At 32.1% G+C, this 22,061-nt stretch overlaps 1 protein-coding gene across 5 annotated transcripts in view; it reads left to right on the plus strand.

Annotated features, from left to right (window-relative positions):
* Positions 1-9,661: 9,661 nt before the first annotated feature.
* Positions 9,662-22,061, plus strand: part of LOC143226079 (uncharacterized) — a 62,904-nt gene continuing 50,504 nt past the window's right edge. For 4 of the 5 annotated variants that reach the window (XR_013014284.1, XR_013014282.1, XR_013014283.1 and 1 more), the window contains exons 1-3: positions 9,662-9,962; positions 14,750-14,835; positions 16,768-16,922. Coding sequence is in view for 2 of the 5 variants with exons in the window: in XM_076456545.1 (XP_076312660.1) it covers positions 9,872-9,962; positions 14,750-14,835; positions 16,768-16,922 (332 nt within the window). In the remaining 3 variants the exon portion in view is untranslated. The remainder of the gene's footprint in view (positions 9,963-14,749; positions 14,836-16,767; positions 16,923-22,061) is intronic. The other variant, XM_076456546.1, reaches the window with a different exon arrangement.

Genomic DNA, 22,061 nt, shown 5'->3' on the forward strand with positions numbered 1-22,061 from the left:
CATATAAACTTAAATGGTGCCTTTATCAGATTATTTGCAACTTTAATGGGTTCAAGTTCTATCATCAACTGAAGAGCTTCATTTAATAACGCACATCTACTTTTGTATAAGTTACTTTTCGTATTCTTGTTTGTTATGATATTTATAAATTAGTCACGTGTTGTTGCATCTATAAATTGGCCATGTACTTCTCTAAACCTTCTTCTCATTCATCTAATATCTCTTCCTTTCTTCATACCTTGTTCTGGAATAAACAATAGGAACATATATAGCATATACATACCAAGAAGGATAGTGCTATAGTGTTTTGTATACAGCTACTCTTTTATCAACGAACAGTGGGATTGACTGTTGCGTTATAACGTCCCACACCTGAAAGGACAAGCACTTTTGGTGGGAAGGGAATTCGAACTCACAAATTGAATGTCGAGCATCATGTCAGGTCACGTTTTTTGAATAGGTGGATTAAGGCGTTCCACTGGTAATCAGAGGGTCGCGGGTTCGAATCTGCGTCCCACCAAACATGCTCGCCATTTTAACCGTGGGGCGTTATAAAGTTACGGTCAATCCCACTATTCATTGGAAAATGAGTGTTCCAAGAGTTTGCGGTGGGTGGTGATGACTATCTGCCTAATTAGGGACGGCTAGCGCAGATAGCCCTCGTGTAGCTTTGCGCGAAATTCAAAAACAAACAAACAAACTTAAAAAACGATATTCAACAAGGATTTGAGTAGTACAACACTTTACAGTCGCCTAACATACTCAATAAATAGTAAACTTAGTCAAACTTGTCTGATTTTATGATTATTTTATATTGTTAAGTCAACATAATGAAAAACTCATCTTTATAAATATTGCGACTCAATAACACCAAAGAATATCTATTACAATAAAAGCATTTTAATTTTAAACAAGAATCGAATCTCTATACAATACCTTTATTAAATCGTTAATAATATCCAGTCATGTGACTTGTTTGCTTCTTACGTTATGTATATTCCTGTGTTTAGGTAAACTAATTGAACCTGATGTTAACAAAACCTTTTCCAAACATTATCAGCAAGTTGTTCTCCCTCTAGTCAGCAGTTCAAAATTAGGGGCAATGCTAGATAGACTAAGTAGTTTTATAGTAACAAAGACAGAACAAGTAAATTTAATAGCAAGTGGAATCAAATCCAAAAGCCCACAAATCACAAAGCATCCTAGCACTCTCCCATCTGTCTATTTTGTAGCTTTGTGCTTAACAACAAACAAACATAATGGCAAATTTCCAGTATTTGATTATTTTTCTGATATGTTTGTTTTTGTTTTGTATTTTTAATTTGGCGCAAAGCTACTCATGGGCTATCTGCGCTAGCTGTCCCTAATTCAGCAGTGTAATACTGGAGGGAAAGCAGCTAGTCATCACCACCCACCGCAAACTCTTGGGCTACTCTTTTACCAACGAATAGTGGGATTGACCGTCACATTATAACGCCCCCACGGCTAAGAGGGCGAGCGTGTTTGGTGCGACGGGGATTCGAATCAGCAACCCTCGGATTACGAGTCGAGTGCCTTAACCACCTTTAACTTAACCACTTTTGAATTAACACTTTTTAATTGTCATTTTGTTTTTCGCTGTTTTGCATGTTCTTGCGATGTGTCATTTTTATTTGGTATATTTTCTTAAACACAAACAATGTGATATGTAAAATATTATGTTTTATACCTGCTTTAGTGACAAAGGAATTCTTAAACGTTTTCGATTACCGTATTTTCCGCCTAATAAGCCGAATTTCTGGCCCTAAATTTTGGACCTGATTTTTGGGGGTCGGCTTATTGGCCGATCACTCCTTTCGGAAATTTCTTCTTCTTAGGAAATGTTTTTCTTTTGAAAATTACCATAGGCGGTAATTTTGTCCCATACCATAGGCGGTAATTTTGTCCCATAGAGGGAAGGCAGCTAGTCATCACCACCCACCGCCAACTCTTGGGCTACTTTTACCAACGAATAGGCCATGCCAGGCCCGTTAAGACTGCAGTGAAACGTTGTTTCTAGAATTTCATTGGTTACCTAATTACAGTGAGTGGAGCTAATAACGAATGACATATTGATTCCATCTCTGTCTCAATACGACACGTTCTGCTTTACTACAGAACGCCAATGATCACACACAACATGCATGCTGACGCTGAAACGAGACTAAGAAATCATTTTGAAGAAACTTGTCACTTCTTAAAAATGGCTTTGGCTTATTGGGCGGTAATAAGCAAAAACCCTCATTTTCAGAGCTGAAAATTGGCCTCGGCTTATTCGGCGATTCGGCTTATTAACCGGAAAATACGGTGTTTTTGTACACAGTTTTAGCATAAACTCGTAATCCAGAAAATCGTTAAGTTTGGCTTATTCTAGTTCTTTTGTTCCTCCGTTTTTTATATTAGATGGTGTATACTGTGCTACAATAGCTGAGTTGAAAGAATTAGCATTATAATGTCCTTTGCCAATTAAATTGTTGTTGAAAAAATGCAACAGTTACCTCACGTAAAGAGAGAACAAATGTCTTAAGGTAACGCTGTCGATTATGAAAAAAGAATCAATTCACCTGTTCAATTCAAGTACACTTTCTTACTTTAATTATACTAAGAATCCAGCGATTAAAAACTTGCATTATCATGATGAGCTTCACAAAGATCATTCTTAAAAAAAGCAAGCTGTGGCATCAAACACACTGTAGTAGAAACGACTGTCATTCATGTGGGGAGGTAAATATGCTGTGCTTTCTTTCTTTTATTTTTTTATTTATTGAACAATAAAGGTTGTTTTTACTTTATCAGTTTTATGCAATCTCATTACTTTACACGCACACCACTAAGACTCGGGCGGATTACCTGGTCAGATTTAATCTCCTTACTTCCCGAAAGAAGTTGCAATCAATAGCAATTAAAGCTGAAATGCCGGAGAAAATCAAAATGTATCGAGACAAATTTATTTATGAATTTTTTACCAGTTTCTCAGCTTGTTGGTTTGATAGATTATATGCTGTTACTATTTATTAACTTATTATTATTATATGTTTTTTTTTTGCTTTTCATTTTAAATTTGTGATGCACCAAACATTTTTGTGACGCTGAGAACAATTACCGTTAAGAATTGTTTCATTTCTTCTTCTGGTGTCTCACTTCTTCATTACAAGATGTATAGACGTATTATCACTCTTTCTATGTTTTCTTAACACCAGATTTCCTAACTGTCAAAAAATTACTAAGATAATAAAGTGTTTTTTCTGAAGCAAGCGTAAAAGTAGAAGATGTAAATAATCTTCGTAGTTTCCTGTATCTTTCTATTTCCTGAACAGAACCTTGTTATAAAATTCAAGTGAATTTTCGCCCAAAGAAATATATCCTGATTTGCATACTATAAGGAGCTACGGTCTACGAAGACAATGAGTGTTTGGTATAATATACTTTATACCAAACTGATTCATTACAATTTTGCATAAACACTTATTAAACATTATCAGCCCGGCATGGCCAGGTGGTTTAAGGCGTTCGACTCGTAATCCGAGGGCTGCGGGTTCGAATCCCCGTCACACCAAAATATTCTCCATTTCAGACGTGGGGGCATTATAATGTAATGGTCAATCCCACTATTCGTTGGTAAAATAGTACCCCAAGAATTGTCGGTGGGTGATGATGACTAGCTGCCTTCCCTCTAGTCTTACACTGCTAAATTAGGGACGGCTAGCGCAGATAGCCCTCGTGTAGCTTTGTGCGAAATTCAAAACAAACAAACAAATTAAACATTAACGTTTTGAGCCCTTAGTTGAATAGAACACGCACTAATAACTACTGGCATTTTATTCATGATATTATATGGTAGGTCATGCAGCGTTGTTATAGATTGTCTCTTTAGTGCGCAGTGATATATTAAGCTGTGTCCTCTTAACTTGAACTTTGGAAGCAATTTTAAATTAGATATAACACTTGAATCATTTATCTCCAGATGTGATTGTAATCGTTGTAGGTATTGCACGATAAGTCAATTTACTGGAATAACTCTTTGCTGAAATTCTTTTGTAATGACTCAAAAAGTTTGAATAATATACTTTTTAGCCTTGTTAAATATTCCAGTAGCACTTTCTTTTACATTTTTCTCTCTTTCAAATTTTTTGTCTTGTTTATGAAGAATGTTGAGGAATGAATTCATGTTAACCTTGTGAAGACTGAATTAATTGACGTGATATGACTGCTGCTTCAAACAATGAGTCATATCATGTCAAGGTATTTGTCTTAATCATTGAAAAGTAGCAGAAGTATTACATAATGAAAATAGTAACACCAATTGCCACAATATACTTTTCGAGGTAAAGGATGTCTTCTCTGTACTTGGTTTGTTGCCAACTGATTGCCATTATCCACTCTTAACATCCAATTAAAAAACACACATTTTAATCCCAACAAACAATTCAATGTAGAGTTACTATTTGGCAGTGGATAGACATCTTTCTTTGTAACTTTTTCACTTTCTGGTATTCTATGAAGAACCTTGTGAATCCACCCTTTTCTTCTTCTTCACAAGTGCAATATGAGATGCCATAGAACTAGTTAGTTCTGTCACCCACTGCTCTTTCATGACTTCTACCTCTTTGAAAGTCTTATCAAGTTTTGCAGTGGGAATTATCTGGCTAATTTATTTATTGGGGCTGCATCTCGTGCATCAGTCTTGTGAGATGTTTTACTTGTTTAGTCTAAGTCATAAATTCCACTGGAGAAGGTGTCTTATATTCCATTAACAAGTTAGAGAACCAGCAGCCTTGATCAGTTACACCTCCACAGCTCCAGCCATACAGTCCTTGTAAGGAAGGTAAGAAGTTGTCATCATGTAATGGTCTAAAATCAGATTCACTTCATCATTTTTTAAAAGGGACTATTTCTAGTGTTCTTTGTACAGTCCCACATCTTGCTATGTACCATCCATGTTTGTCTTCAATTTTATATTTTGCTGTATTCATAATTAAATTGACATATTTCTTTTGAAGGTTCACAAGAGTTATTTCTATTGTTATTCTACTGGTACATAAAATGTTTGGTTCAACTACAGTCTAGTCATTAGATATAGATTTATTTTTAATAAGTTCTCATAAGAGTACCTCACTTTTTGGTGGTATAGTGATTGCTCTCCTCACTGTTACACAATGGCCATTCTCTGATGTAGTAATTGCCATTTGATGTTCAGGGATTTCCTAATCTTGTACTGGTAAGTTATTTGAAGCTAGTTTAACTTCTCATCTATATCTTTCATGAAGTAAGATTTCCATCTGCAAACAAAAAATCAGAGTAAAGTGAACAAATCGTAAGAAGTCTTGATATTGCTGACATTCAATATTTCTGCTAGTTAACTTTGTTTACTGTAGGTTTTGTTCTTTGACTGTCACACACAGTAGTATTATTTTCTAATTTTCAATATGCACGCTGGGGAGCATGTTACTGGATTGAACTATTGTAGAAATATAATTTGATCGCCATACTGCAAGGCTTATTATCAATGATTTCGTTCATTCTTGGACAGATGTTTCAGCAATGAACACTGTACGTCATTTGAGGCACATGTTGGTATTCTCAGCTGAGCTTTAACTTATAAGTCCAGCTAATTTTTTCTCGACTTCTCTTGAACTCAATGGCTCATCTTTGAGGTATTGATTCTTTTGTGTCTTAACACCTGTTAATTCCTCAAAGTTTTGGCCATAATTGTCAGGATTCCCATACGTATAGCAACTTATTATTCCTGTTATTATTTAGTAGGCAAATTATATTCCAAACCAGCATTTGTTAGTGATTTCTGATCAAATGTCCTTTCAAGTTACTTTTGAAGCACTTATTATTTTGCTGTTCATTCCCACCAATATGTGTAACTATTTATATAATTAATTCATTTAACACATCCTATATTATCTTCAAAGTGAATTGATGTTTCAATTATTTGATGTGATCATCCCATAAATGCAAAGCTTTCTTTAAAAATGTGCACATGCTTTGCTTCAATCTAATTTATGATATCTTCGTCTGCTACGGCTTCTATAAATTATCTAGTGAATCAGTTTTTCATGGGGATCATCTGGGTAAGATAAACTAGAAAGATTTTCTTAATCTTCTGTCATTTTAGCTAAGATATCTTATTTCCTCTGTACTATATTACAAAACTTTGGTCTGGATATTATTGTGTGTGTAACAATCTGAATCTGTTTGATAATGTGGTTATTATTGTTCGATAGTTCTTACAACTATAAGCTGGAAGGTTACTTAATGTTTTCAAAACCAGTCTTTGTAGATGAGCTACAAAATCCATGGCTTGGTATTCCTTATCCATCTTGTTTGCCTTGAAATGGAACCTTCTTATTATACTTTACTGATTTATTTATCGACTAGATTTGGTAATGTTATGGTTCGAGTAGTTCAGAAAACTCTTTTAGTAATAGATGTACACTAAAATTTCTACCATTCTATGCTTAGTAGTAGATAAAAGTTTCGGAAGAAACTTTTGAATTAATAAAGAAAATGGCATAGTTGGTTTAATATTTTAATTTAATAATTAACTTTCTGGATGCTATATTCTTTCAGTGATATATTTTTTTTACTTCATGAATTTTATCGTTAAAACCTTGCTATACTTCTTCAGCTTTATTATTAAAGCCTTTTCATACTCCTTAAATATGATTGCCAATTTCTTTGCGTATTTTTAAAAAAGTTTATTGATGCTGTCTTCAATCACATTTATTTTTGATTTTCATCCTTGCTTAAATGATAGGTATCTTTCTTTCGACTCCTCTCTTAAGTTCCTGCATCTTTTTAAATTTTTTATTTCTTTCGTCTTGAGCCTCTTAGTGGTCCAGTGATAAGTTGGAGGCTTATAATGATAAAATTTGGGTTTTGATACCTATGGTGAACATAGTACAGATAGGTTATCAGATAGCTTTATATTTAACAAACAAACAAACGCAATTTCATTTTGATTTTTTATTTCATTCTTCTCACAAAACATGTTCGCCTTTTCAGCCGTGAGGACGTTATAATGTGAAGGCCAATCCTACTATTCGTTGGTAAAAGAGTAGCACAAGAGTTGGCGGTGGGTGGTGATAACTAACTACCTTCCATCTAGTCTTACACTGTTAAATTAGGGACGGCTTGCGCAGATAGTCCTCGCGTAGCTTTGCGCGAAATTCAAAAACAAACAAACAAATCATTTTCTGTACCCTTGTTGTTTTCTATCCCTTTCTTATTGTTCTTCTTTAATTTTTCCGTTTCATTCCTCTCATTCTTGTCTTAAAATTTTCATGATCTCAAATAATTCTTGAATATTGCATTTTCTTGTGGCAGTTGTTTCAGTTTAAATACAGTGCTGGGCCGATGTTTCATGGCACTCCCAAACGCAACCTACTTGTTTTGTTACTCAATCTGGCAATCAGCTATCTCTTTTGATTTGGCGTCCTGAGTGAAAGCGCCACTCATACTACCCACGGTATGGTCTTTTTTAAAGTAGTGTCATTCTTTATCCACCACTTTTAGCTCCCAGTTATATGAAAATATAATAAAGTTAAACAGTATAACTCGAAACTCATCAAATAAATTTAACCTCCAGTTAGTTAAGAATATATTAAAATTAAACACAATTAACAAACCAAGGGTGTTCGTTTAGAGATCAGTAGATCGTTTTCGCCACTTTCGTGGGTTTTATAAATTATTGAAATGATTTTATGAAACAAACAAACCAAAATACTGCCGGTGTATGATAAGCTTTAAATAAATACGTGGCTTTGGAAAAGTTGGTCTGTCGTCGACTTCGTTATTTTTGTCATTGTTCTAGTTTTTGTACCTTCAAGTGTTATTAGACAATAAGTTTAGTTTTTCATAGGTAAATTCAAACGGCCAACATTTCAGGGAAGCAGGTAGAATTGGATATAGAGGAGGGAAGTACCTCAAAAAAAATTTATTATCAATAATTGGGCACCAAATCTTCAACCTGATCAGTATCCCAAACGACCTATTTTGGGAAAAAAGAGTAGTCTCTATTCATATTTTGTATGTACACATTACTAATACTTTGTTTTACATTGTTCTTTTTTAATTTGAATTGTATTTAAGGATGATGTACAGCATTGCCAGAATTTTGAGTTGGCGGCGAGTGATGGGAACTGAAATGTTCAATTATTCCTGTTTCGCTGATTTTATAAAATACGTGTTGTCTATTTCCATTGTTTTGTTTTTTATTATTAGCAACTTTTTAACTGGATTTAAATACTGGAAGGTGTTGTAAAGACTTTTGTTTGTTTTGTTTTTGAATTTCGCGCAAAGCTGCTCGAGGGCTATATGCGCTAGCCGTCCCTAATTTAGCAGTGTAAGACTAGAGGGAAGGCAGCTAGTCATCACTACCCACCGCCAACTCTTGGGCCACTCTTTTACCAACGAATAGTGGAATTGAGAGTTACTTTATAACGCCCCCATGGCTGAAAAGGCGAGCATGCTTGGTGTAACGGGGATTCGAACCCGCGACCCTCAGATTACGAGTCGAGTACCATAGCCACCTGGCCATGCTGGGCCATGTGTGAAGAGGTTTTCGAAAGACTGTTCCTACTGTTTGAATTTAAGTTCAAGCTGATTGTTGGGCATTCTACAGTATTTGCATATTCAGTCAGTAGTTTGATACAAGCTTTATAAATTGTTATTATCGCTTGAGATTTACCTCATTTGGTAGTGCCTCATATTTTGCAAAAATAATTGATACTTTGGTTTTCGTTCTCTATGAACCAAATATATAAATGCTAAATATGTCTTCTAAAGTATCACGGTTTAAACTGTGGTGGTTGTCACCTTATTATTATATCTATATTTGACTCTTTCTTGAAAAGTATGGTTAGTATACATACTTTTAAAATATGCTCTATTTTGGAAAATAGTTTCAACCTAAAATTTTGCATTTTCATTAATTTTATTTGACTTTTATTTTTGGAAAATCTCTTCTGTCTATGTTTTGGAATTGAAACACTCTGGAAATTGAATCATTACATCTGATGTCTTAAAATGTCTTTTATTTGGACAGTAATATTATTTTTATATAGAAATTTCAAGAATATGTAACATTCCTGTTAGTATTGTTTGTTTGTTTTGGAATTTCGCACAAAGCTACTCGAGGGCTATCTGTGCTAGCCGTCCCTAATTTAGCAGTGTAAGACTAGAGGGAAGGCAGATAGTCATCACCACCCACCGCCAACTCTTGGGCTACTCTTTTACCAACGAATAATGGGATTGACCGTCACATTATAACGCCCTCACGGCTGGGAGGGCGAGCATGTTTGGCGCGACGCGGGCGCGAACCCGCGACCCTCGGATTACGAGTCGCACGCCTTACGCGCTTGGCCATGCCAGGCCCTCCTGTTAGTAATTGGACTTTAAATATATGTTTGAGTAAATTATTGTCAATTTCAAACGATTTTTCATAACATCTGACATCGTATTGTTGCTATAGTTCTGTCATCGAGACTTTATATATTTTTTATGTTTAAATCAACTTTACCAGTTTGTAATTTGAAGTTATGTATAAATTACTACATTTAATTTCAGGGCCAAAACTTTAAATATATATATATCTCGCCGGTGACTGGATATTATTATTAAAGTTATACCACGTGGGATATTAACCATAGTGACGTAATAGTGTTAAGTCAACCGAAGTCGTTTTGTAATAAAGGGATATGAAATTGATGGTTATATTTTTTAAATCATTCAAAGTATTATGAATTAAAGTATTCAACAATCTAATAATAACAGTAGTATATAAACGCTACGTTATATGAAGTTATACACCTAAAGCAGGTAAACTTATAGTCTTATCAATATCATGGAAAAGGAATTTGTAGAAAACCTTACTGCAGCAGTGTCAAACGGTAGAACTGACATTGTTCGTTCATTAATATCAGCATCTGAAAAAAGTGAGTGTAGAGCTTTAGTGTTACAAGTTACCTCAAAAGTCCATACGAGTTTTTCCTGCATGTTATTACTTCTAAAGAGGCTGAAGTAAATGAACGGTACTGGAAGTAAATCGGATTGTATACATCAGAACTTTTTTTAGTACTAGTAGAAGCAGCTGATTTGTGGGCAACTTGTGTTTTGTTTTTATTTATTTCTTATTCAGTTATTACCATGAGGTAATGGGGAGGATCAGAAATATACTTATGTTCATTCTTACTTTGATCAGCTCGTATAAGCATACGATTAAGAACGAATCTTGTGCAAGTTTTGTAAGTTGGGGGAGGATACTTTGACATCCACTATAGAATGTTATTTGCTTCAGGCTTGAGCCTTGTCACATTTCAGGTTCAGAACATTATTGTGAACTGAGGGCTATTAAGTCAAAGCATTGAAATATATATTACTTTAAAGGACATTCATGGACTTTTTTGGTTATATAGGTCCTCCTACCTAGTAAATAAAACAATCAAAAAACTTAAAACCAGTCCTTATTATTAACAATAATAAGTGTTTATGAAGCTTTCTTTGAAACTTCCTAAAATTAACTGTATCTACCACATCTCTTATTTCAAATCATGATATCTTGCATGCATTACTTTGCATTTATTATAACTAAAACCCTGTTAATTATTTATCTAACCAGACAAATAAGTCCTTTTATAAAGCAGAGGTATCCTCCTCACATCCAGTAACATTCAAAATTTTAATGTCAGTAAACAATATAAATAATCTCTTGACCATTCCTTTATTTACATCATTGATATAAATTAAAAAGAGAAGAGGCTCTGAAAATGAACCCTGAGGTACCCCATTCATGCTTTGAACTCTATAACAGCCCTTTGCTTTCTTCTGTCTTGTTGGTTATTATCCAGTGAGCCAACCTGTCTTGTGCATCTGCAGAAAACTCAATAACCTGAACAGTTATGTAATGAAAAGAGGTTTTAAGTATGTTATGTGAATTTAATTTGTATTCTAATATTTTTATTTAATAGAAATAGTAGATTTATCATATAGCATAAAAATCATAATTTGTAAGTGATTCTCAAATAGTGGAACATGAGATGTATAGTTATGTACCATGATGGAGGGGTCAATTCTGTCTGTCCTGAACTAATGAGTTACCAGTTATGTAGGCCTTTACTGTTGTGTTAAATAAATAAGTGGGTCTTGGAGTGTAAAAAGTTGAGAAACCTTGACTTAGAAAATGTTTAAAGATTTAGGCAGGAAAGTACCATTTAATGTTGAAAAGAACATTGAAGACATTTTTGTAGTAAAATAATAATGGTGAAAGATGACAGTCATTTTGATTTTGTGATTGTGGTTGTCTTGTGTTAGAAATATAACATACAGATAATAAGAGATCACTTGGTTCTTCAACATTTCATCCTTATACATACCATTTATTTTTTAGGAAGTAATTGATTTTGTATTTTAAACTTTTTAAGTACTTGCTTCCAGCATTCCTGATGGCAGTTCATTCTCCAAGTTAATCAGCCTGTTAGAAAAATAAAATGGTCTTAAATTATAAAAATACATACCTTAATTCAGATTTGCAAATGACTTATGAAAATGGTGATAAGGTCAATTAAAAAACAACAAACATTTTTCGCATCTGAAGTTTTTTGAAGAATTGAAAAAGGAGGTTCTTGCTTTTTTATGACTTCTTTAAAAGAAAGTTTGCACTTTTTTTCATGATTTTTGTTTGTTTTCGAAGGGATCGTGTCAAGCATAAGTCTTCTTTCATTGTTTTTCATCAAAATGTTACAGAATTTCTGACAAAGAAAAATTGCCAAATGAAGCAATTGTGTTCATCTCATTTTTATTCAGAAGTCTTTGCATGATTAAAATACAATTATTCAAAAAGTAAACAAATTGGCAAAAAAACTTGGAGTGGGATGGCTGTGAAAAAGGAAGTGGGTAGGGATGCTAAACATGATTTTATTTTTACATGGCCTAATTACACTTCACTTAGTTAATCTAGTTTACACAATAATGATTGTTCTTCATGCATTTAATTTTTTTTTGTAAGTTGTATATATAATATGTTAATTTAGATGTTTGGTTGCTAGAAGATACAAAGTTAAGAAAAATTTCATCAAGTTAATTTTGAAGTTTTGTATAGTATGTAGAAACAAGAGTATGATATAAGTAAAAGAATTAGTAAAATTGTGATTTAATGAGAATTTGATCATTGTGATTTAGTTTAAAAATACTGTCAGTTAGTGAGTGAGAGTTATTACATGTATGTGTCTGCAATTTATTTATTGTATTTATTGTTATTAGTCACAAGTTCTATAAGTAAGTTATATGTTCATTAATCTTTGAAATTCTTGTTTAACACCATATCTGAAGTTAAGACTTACCATAATACCAGTGAATGTAGTGTGTAGCAAAAATCACTGGAGAAACAAGCTGTTGCCATATGGATTGGACCTGATATTATGTTTAACAAATAATCCAAAAGAACCTACTAAGTAAATGGTAGAATCTATTACCTCAGTACAGATAGCTTCTCAACTACTACTGCGTCTGTTGTATCCCAGTTGGCCTGATGTACCTTGGTATTGGATGAAAGGCCTTTTTGGCATTGAATATATATATATTGTGGTTGATATTATTTCAGTTTTTTTTACGTTTACTTGTAATTTCCTACATAAACACATGAAAAATCCTTGTTATAACATTATCAGCTAGATATATCTCAGTAGTCCTCAATTTTCTTATTTCATTTTTAACCAAATCTCTAGCTTCTTACTTAGCTTTTTAAATCTTCCATTCCATCTGTCAGTTAAACCTCTTATAATTATGGCATTTATTCTTAGTTATTTCCTTCAAGTTTTTGATTAAACAAATTAACTTGCACTTTTCTGACACTTTTTCATTTTTTTTAACATGCTTATCTTGATTTATAAGCAACTTTTAAAATTTTCCCAGATCTGCCCCACATTGTCTATTAACTCATTATTCCACTTGTCTAATGATAAATCTTGTCTCATGGCTTTGAAATTTAAGATAAAAAATTTAATTTATTAACACATATTTCAAAATATCTTTCAAGACCGTCACCACATATTGAATATTACCAAACACATGCTAAATTTTAATGCCTAACAGAGTTTCTACATCCATCATGCACACACAAGAAATTTATATATATGTATATAATTTTCTTTGTTTTTTTGTAGAAAAGATTGAAATTGGAAAGTTTTAATTAGTTTGTTACTAGTAAATGACTTGGAATAAAAAAAATGTATTTTTTTTTCAAATGAGGTATATTTGCTCTTTGTTTGAATACTCCTGTTATAATTATGCCTAATAAGAGTTGTAACAGATTGACAGAAGGCATAGTTGAGTCAACTTAAAACAAGTTAGAAATAAATTTATTTATTATTATGTCATGCAGTTATGGGTTATGCACACAAGCCACCAACTCAAAGTAGTTTAAATTCGGAATAAAGAATTCATTCAGAGACTGGTTATGGAAATATAAAAGTTTAATTGAAAATGTTCAAATATTTATTAACATTCATAGCACCAAAATTGTTGTGAAATAATTCTACATCAAAATGCCTAAATTTTTTATTCTAGATTGTGTATTTATCGAACATTTTGTTAAAAGGCACATTGATATGGACACTATAACGAACAAATTACCAATTAGGCTACTGATTAGGCAATTGATATACTTTCAGACATAATTTTGTTTAACCAATTCAGTTAAAATTTCCTCTAGAATGCATTTCGACATCTATATTACTTCTTCAGTTGGTTTTGCTAAATCTGTAATCATAGTCTTTTGTAACAATACCTTATTCTCAGATATAATGCATCATTTGTGAAGTGTGTTGTTAGACTAGAGAGATATAACAATAATTACATATTGTGAGTTTATGCAATGAATATTCTCGATACTCTAAAGTACTGCGATTCTTATGTGGAGGCTGATGGTGTATCTGGATGTAGTGGGAATTTGTTATCTGAGAAAACAAACAGTATTTTATACTCTTTTTGTTAGTATAACTGTAACTTGTCAAGAAGTTCAAGCATGACTCTTTCATGTTGAATATGACCTTTTGCCAAATCATAACCATTTACTAATTGGTTTATATGGAATTATTTCTCAACAGTCATTGACTGATAAGAGGATTGAATTAGGAGACTATTAACTCAGAATGTATGGATATGAACTGATTAACTTTTGTCTTTTTCCATATACACTTCTGCTTGTTACTATCCACGAAAACTCTGCAACTCATTTTTTATAAGGGTGCTACCATTAGATTAGTGTCTGATATAAACATTCATTGCATTTCTTTACCTCAGTCATATCTGTTCAAAAGTGATAAGATCCATTGTTTTCTACTTCTCATAATACAGCCTGAAATGCAATTTCAAGTAACTTGTATTTATTTAGTGTTTTCATGTTCTTATTTAGTCAATTGTTCTTCGTTAAGTTTCCATTATGCCCTTAAAACTAAGTGTTTTTTTCTTTCCATCTTGCATGCGTGTATAGGCACATATGAAAATTCTAATTTTCAACAAGCTTTCACTTTCAGAATTTGTAATCTAGCAAATGCTTTAGACCATATAACTGTAAATTAGGTGCAATTTCATATTATTTGAACTATCAAAGTTTGTGGATTCTCTTTTCCAAATGAATGTTTATGTTTAGTGTATAACAAAATTTATATCTTGAAAGCCTTACACTTGTTTTTTAACCAGCTTGTTTACTTTATTAACTGTGTAGGTAGCAATGAGGGTCAAGCATCAGTGATTGATATGTTGAATGATTTGAATACCCAACATGGAACACTTCTTCATTTAGCAACCAAGGTATTTTTTTGTGTTTGTTTTAGTGTACATACATTTTTTCTTCATTTTGCAATAAGTTTGACACTGTTTCTAATTATTGATTTTTAGTGTTTTTAAAATTCAAGTCAAAACTTAGGACTGAAGAAAACACTAGAAGTGCTCCATATATTTTTTTTCTGTGAGGAGTAATTGCTCCCAGAACTTTATTAGTGAAGTGATTTTAAATTATTATATAGTGTAGCAGTAACATTTTGTGATAAAAAGTAATTTAATCAGTTATGGATTATTTTGTTATTTATAGAGGTGAAATTTGGCACAGGATTAATTTAGCAAATTAACTCACTAGATATAGTCATATTGAATACAAATAAAGACATTACAACTTTTTAATTTTTTTTTAAAAACAAAACTGAGTCATTTGCAAGTGCACCAGTATAAACTTCTGGAAGCTAGAGGGCACTTTTTAGTACAGCTGTACTGTTTAAACAGTGCAAATTTTGTGCAGAACCTCAGATACCTACAAGGATATGGCCATTCATTATTATGCTACTGTTAGAATGGCAGGAGCATTATTTGTTTTTTCTATGATCGTAAAACAACTTCTCACAATTTCTTTAAGGCTGTACAGGGATGATTTTTGGTTGAGAATTATACCAGTATGCCTTTTATCTGGAGCATTGTCCAAATTAAATATATATGTATTACTATAATTAACATAATTTTTTTAACAGCTAACATTTCAGATGATAATCTCTGTGAATGATATTAAAAAAAATTAACCTTTTTTTTGTCAGAGCTATTATGTTAAAATAAGTGAATACATAAAAAGTTATAATACTTCCATATTTTCCTTTAAATTGTTGGGTATGATTGACAGGTTATTACAAATAAAATATTCTTAAAACACAAATATTGCTGAAAAAAGAAGAGTGTAACGAGTAATGTCAGGTTTAGAGGTGTACATTAGCATGACTTCTCACCCTCGAGTATCAGATTACTGTTCAGTATGATTTATCACTACAGTGTATGTTCTGTTACCTTGTTTGTTTTACTAATGTGCTAAACTGTTATTAACAGATCTAGCAAGGAAGCTTTCTTAAAGAGAGAGTTTTATCACTTTGTTTTTAGTTTAGAGAAAATAAGTGTTGAATGTGAACAATATAATTTTGTAATTCCTGGATGAGAGGTTTACACACGATAACTCTAATACATAATTTCAACGTGTGCTTTAGGTATGGAAAGTACACTATTTCTAACAAAATTCAACAAAACAAAACATGCATATCAATTAAAACTGAAATAATGTTGAAGTGAAGTGGCTTAGGTTGTAATTATTAATAAGAATGAAAGCATTACCTTGGATTATGCCAGGGCAGATACACATTTTAGAATATAATATGGTATTTTTGGACTTGGAAGTGTATGTTTATTATAAGCCAGAAATATAATTGTATGAATACTGCTCAGAAGTGCCCTAGAACACACCATTTTGTCTTCAATTAAAAAGAAAAAACTCTGTAAGGAGGAGGACTCCCATCCTCAGAGTTTTGCATCCTTCATGAATTTCAGCTCTTTGTCTGCAAGTACAGCTTTATTTCTTTGCAAGTAAATCACCTATTCTATACTTCTGTGATCTGATCGTGATGTGTCACACATTAGTTAATAACAATTGCTTAGGTTAATAACACATTTATAAAATCCATATGGCAAAGAAGTTACTAAATGAAACATAAGGTGGACTGTAGAGTGTTGATGTTTTTGAAATATTTTAAAGGTAAATATTTTTTATAACAATGCATTTACTTTCTTGGTAAGAGAGCTCAGTTTTGCAGTATTATATTATCTTCATGTATCCAGAAATGTTCATAAAAACTTCTGTGATTAAATACTGTGTTTTATCACTTTATCAGTTTTTTTGTTAATTTTTCAGTTAAATTTTTTCATACCTTTTAGTTGGATCATGTTGATATTGTTCGGACTTTACTATCAGCGGGTGCTAACCCTGGAATGCAGAACAAGGAAGGAGAGACACCTTTAGACCTTGTGGCAACAGACAGAATGGCAATGGTTTATGCAGAAGAACTATTAAAAGCAACAGCTCAGTCTGAGTGAGTATATTTGTGATTATTTACATAATAACAAGCAAGGAAGGAAATGTTTTTTTTTCAGTTTACCCTGGATATTTGTTTTATAAGCTCACTGATATGAAAACTGTTGTTGTTTATTGCTAATGGATGAGTAAAAAAATGTTAATATTTTTTCTTTTGGCATGAAAATATTTACTTTTTCAAAAGATTCATTCTGGGTTTATTTTTTAATATATTGTAAATTTACATTTATCAGATGGCTTACTGTGAGATAACAATATGCGTTTTTAAGTGAAATTCAGAGGCTTATTTGTAGAAATTTATTTGCAATTGAAATTTCAACAACCAAATTGAATAATAAAGATCTCTATATAAAAACAAGCAGTGTTATAGAAGGGTATCAAGTTCATATTTTTTTAGCAACCTACAAAAATGACTGAGACATTCAAACCAGAGTAGACATGTTTTTTTTTTTTACTTACATCTATTAAATGAAAGTATGTTGGAAAAACCACATATTAGAGAAGAAATGTTAGCAATAATTCCAAATTTACAATGTGTATCTGTACAAAATTTGACAACCTTTAAGTATACTTTTCACAAAAATTCTGATGTGTTGTAAGAGTATTTGGAATCTAGACATGTCTGTAAATGATGTCTGTCTGACTCAGATTCTGATAAGTTGATGTTCCTGTGAAGAATAAGAATACTTTTGCTCACTCCACAATTTTTGTATTACATAACTCCTAAAGCTTCTGTAATGCATATCTACTGTTATAACAAACTGTTACTAAATTAGCAATCTAGGGTATTAGTGAATAATTGACAACTCTGATATCAAATGCATAATACCATGTCGAATAGCTTAATACTCTGTAATAGACTGTGGAATGTACAATTTGACTCCCACCCTTGTTCATATTATTAATATGTATATGAAAAAATTATCACAAAATAAAATAAGGCTGGTTGCTGAACTTAAAAAAAGGAACCAAACAAGATAGGGATGGAAGTAGACAAATCACTTGATTGGGTAATGGTCACTTAGCAGAGAAGGCTGTCTCATCTTTACATGGAATATAAAATCCCTACATTACTGGCTTTCCCACATTTTTTGTTGAAAGTTTATTGTTCAAATAGAACCTAAGCTTTCATCATTATGTCTTTTCTTCAATTAACTTTAGAATAATACTTTTATGACTGTTGTACAGTAGAGTAACATTTTGTGATTCGTAGTTGTAGTTCTGTTTGTTTTTCCAGTGTGAAGAAAGTAATTTAAAGATTTTATTCTTCATGTAAAGTCAAGACTGTTTAGTCTGCTATGTGATTTGCTCACTTCCATCCCTATCTTGTTTGATTCCTTTTTTTACCTTTAAGTTCAATAGCCAGTCATACCTAGCTTGTTTACTTAGTGATAAAATTTTTCTTTATACTTGTTTGTTTCTAGGTTATAGAGCTTATTCTAAAGCTTTATCAATTTTGCATATAATAGTAATAAAATAGGTAGTCAAAGATTATGAAACAGTTTCACTTTATCAAATGATGATAAAATTATAGTTACTGCTAGAATGAGGTAGGTGCTATGCTTATTGAAGAAAGGTGATGATGAATGAAGAAATGAGAAATCTTGGTTTTGGGGATACGCCAGTTTTTGACTTTTGGACGGTGTGGATAGCTGAAAAATGGTATATACACCAGAGGTAGAGCATATGTGCCAAGTAGCTCTTTTTATCTGGCTCCTGACAACCTACAGAGGAGAAAATCCAGATGACTTTCATATTTCTTTAAAATGAATGTTTGTGCCATCCTTACACAAAGACTGCTAGTGTACTTTCTGATACCATAGTCATTGAACAAAACATTCAGTATAACTACCAGTTTGCTTGTTCTTAATGATACTTAAAGTTAATTAAGTAAAAATTAATAATAATGGAAATAAACAATTGGCTTTAAAATAAATAAATAATTTGTTATTAGAATATATCCTAATTGTGATTTCTAAATGTCTTGAATGAAAATTTATAAGAATGACACTTCACTAACTTAATTCAGCTCACATTGTGATAGCTGTTTTTACATAGTTTAATATAAACAGCATCTCAACCACTTCTGTATCTGTTGTATCTAGCAGGCCTTGTGAAATTTGGTGAAAGGCCTTGTTGATACTGGATATATTGGTTATATTCTTTGCTTCACTAAAAAATAATAAGGATTGCTGACGTTATTTTCAATTAACTTTGTACTTGTTTAACTCACTGTGAAAATAAGAAGACTAGAGTATTGGTTTGCCAGTTCTTCTGAATGACAACAAAAAGGTTAATTATAGTGAAAAATTAATAATAATAATAATAATAAATTGTTATCAAAATAACTTGTTCTTGACAGGAAGATAATTGTGATTTATAAGTTACTTGAATAAAAATATTTAAAAATTGTACTTAATCAACTCAGTTCAAATCGTAATCATTGTTGTTTATGCAGTTCAGTAATTTAAATATAATGTTAAAGGCTGCTGCAGCTTTCTTACCTTTGCTGGCTTGATGAGCTGTGGTATTGACCAAAGGGTTTTGTTGGCTCTAGAGCTGAGTGATGAATTAGATTAATCAAAATTTTGATTAAATTAACTAATGTAATGAAAATAATCACATAATTGCAGTTAATGTATTTTGCAACTATTGCTTTTATTATTATTCCAATTCTCCAAGTAATTGAAATTTTGCTATTATGATTTCTTAATATTATTTTTGATGAATTAAAGATAGATCAGGTTAATTAGCTAGTGTCACGACTCATGAAAGTGTTCAAGTAATTAAAATTAATGTTTCTGAATATTAATATTTTTGAATATTGCAAACTTTCCAAGTTACATGTGAGATTTATTGTTTACTTGAATGTTATCAGATGATGAGTGCAGTGAATACTTGATTATCAAATTTTGTTAACTTCCATGCTCTACTCAACAATAAGTACTTGACTATCAAATTCTGTTAACTTTCAAGCTCTAATCAACAGTGAATATAGCACATATATTATGGTTTATGTATTGTTTTAGATTCATCTTTACTTTCATTCATAAGTTCCAATACTTGTGGAAAAGAAAAAGTCTAAATCTAATCATCTATAGTCTTTATTTATTTTCAAATTACATCTGAAACAGTTCCCTCACACAGTTTTTTCACCATAGCAGTTTAAATCACTTGAATCTACTCATCACTAGAGAAAATAATTTTTAAGGGTGTAGACTTGTCTTCGTACTGTAATTTTGTTGAAAAAGTATCATTGAAGTAGCCAATTTCACACTTTTCTAGTTTAGCTTAAGGTGACACCTACCCTGCCAAAATTTGTCCCCTATTCTTACTGTTGAATATAAAAAAAAAAAGATACATCAACACTATCAAACCCCTTTTTACAATCTTAAACACCTCAATCAGATCCCCTAACTCTTCTTCATTAAGGAGAAAACAATTTATGAGATTTCAACCCATTCTTGTATGACATACCCTCCTTCTCAAGTACCATTTTAGTAACCCTTTTCTGAGCCCTTTCCAACAATTCAGTATCCTTCCTAAGGTAAGACTGAACACAGTATTCCAAATGTGGCCTAACCAGTGACCTGTATGATAAATTATGACCATGTTCAGTTGAAATTCTCAGTTATATACCAGTATTTTCACCACCTTTTCAAGATCACCATTGTTCCTCTCTTAGAAGATGAAAGTTTTCTCAAATCTCCTTATTCCAAGTGTACTTACATTTTTTAACATTTTAGCTCATCTACATTACAGCTGAATCATCAAGAATTTCCTGGACCTTTTAAAAAAAAATTGACTCATTGTTCATGAAATTATTCCACTCCTGAATGTTAATATCAGTAACAAACTTAAATATTACTGACTACATAGCTTTTATAATGTTCATTTAAGTAATATGCATTTATCCTGAATCATGTAATATTGTAACTTTTTTCATTCCAAACATTTTTTCTCACTGGAAGAATGGTCACTTACCTTCTCCAGACAAATTATTTATTGTTGGTTAATTTTTTTGCCAGCTTTATAAAAATTAAACTCTGAAATAAACTTTCATGAAGCAACTTACAAAAGCTCTCTAAAAGTAACACAGAATTTTTTTTCTTTAGGAGTGTCTTAATTCAAAAGTAAAAAAGAAAAGAAAAGAAATTGCTTCCAGAAAGATTTTTTCTAGAAACCATACTGAGACCTATGCACTGAGTTCAATTTTCAGTATGAATTTATAAATTTGTATTCTCAAAATGACTAATATGAGTATTAGCACTTTAATTAAAGTGCTAATACCTATATCAGCTGTCTTGAGAACACATTTTTACTTTAAGTGTTTCTCTTCATAATGATTTTAGATATTAATTCTCAGATTTTATTTCAATGTGATATGTTACCTCCATCCACAAAAAAGCTTTTCAGCTTGTACTGCCTTCTATTGGCATAAATACTTGCTTTTGCCACAAGCATTCTTATTCAAACTTACCATTGCATACTAATATGGAAATGCTCATGCAGAAGCCTTCCACCAATAATAGTGTGGTACTACCCCCTGTTGTAACTAATGCCCTCTTTAATCATTGTGGTAGTCAATTTTTGATTTGCAGTCCTACTGATTACCTCTAGTTTTTGCTCATGATGTAAGTAACCTATTTATGTGTTTTTCCTTTTCTGGATTTCTCCTTCAGTTAATTTTTTGTGTTTTTATTCTGTTTCATGGAGAGTTACAATTCATTTTATTTTAGCTTCAGGGTTGTGCATTCTCACTTTTGGGTGGTCATTACTACGACTGCTTTTACTGTAGCAGCAGAATTCCTGACCGTGTCTAACTGATTGAAAACATGATTCTCAGCCAACTAAGTATGGTTGTGGTCTATCAGGAGCTGACCATTTTCATGTAACAATTAGCACACTTATAATTGTCCTAACAAGTGTTTCAATGATCTTTTAGTTTTTGATTGGGATAACTTTTTTACTCCTTAATATTCCTCTTAGTCATGTGTTGTTTCAGGGGACCTTTTTCTCCTCTGGTGGATTTGTTATTCAGGTATATGTCTGTTTTTTTTTTTACTAATTTCATATGTTCCATACCTGCTCCTCTTGAGTGTTCTGATCCCACTAATTCCTTTGTCATGTCAGTGTT

The sequence above is a fragment of the Tachypleus tridentatus genome, chromosome 9 (genome assembly GCF_004210375.1).
Source record: "Tachypleus tridentatus isolate NWPU-2018 chromosome 9, ASM421037v1, whole genome shotgun sequence".
Classification (NCBI taxonomy): Eukaryota; Metazoa; Arthropoda; class Merostomata; order Xiphosura; family Limulidae; genus Tachypleus; species Tachypleus tridentatus.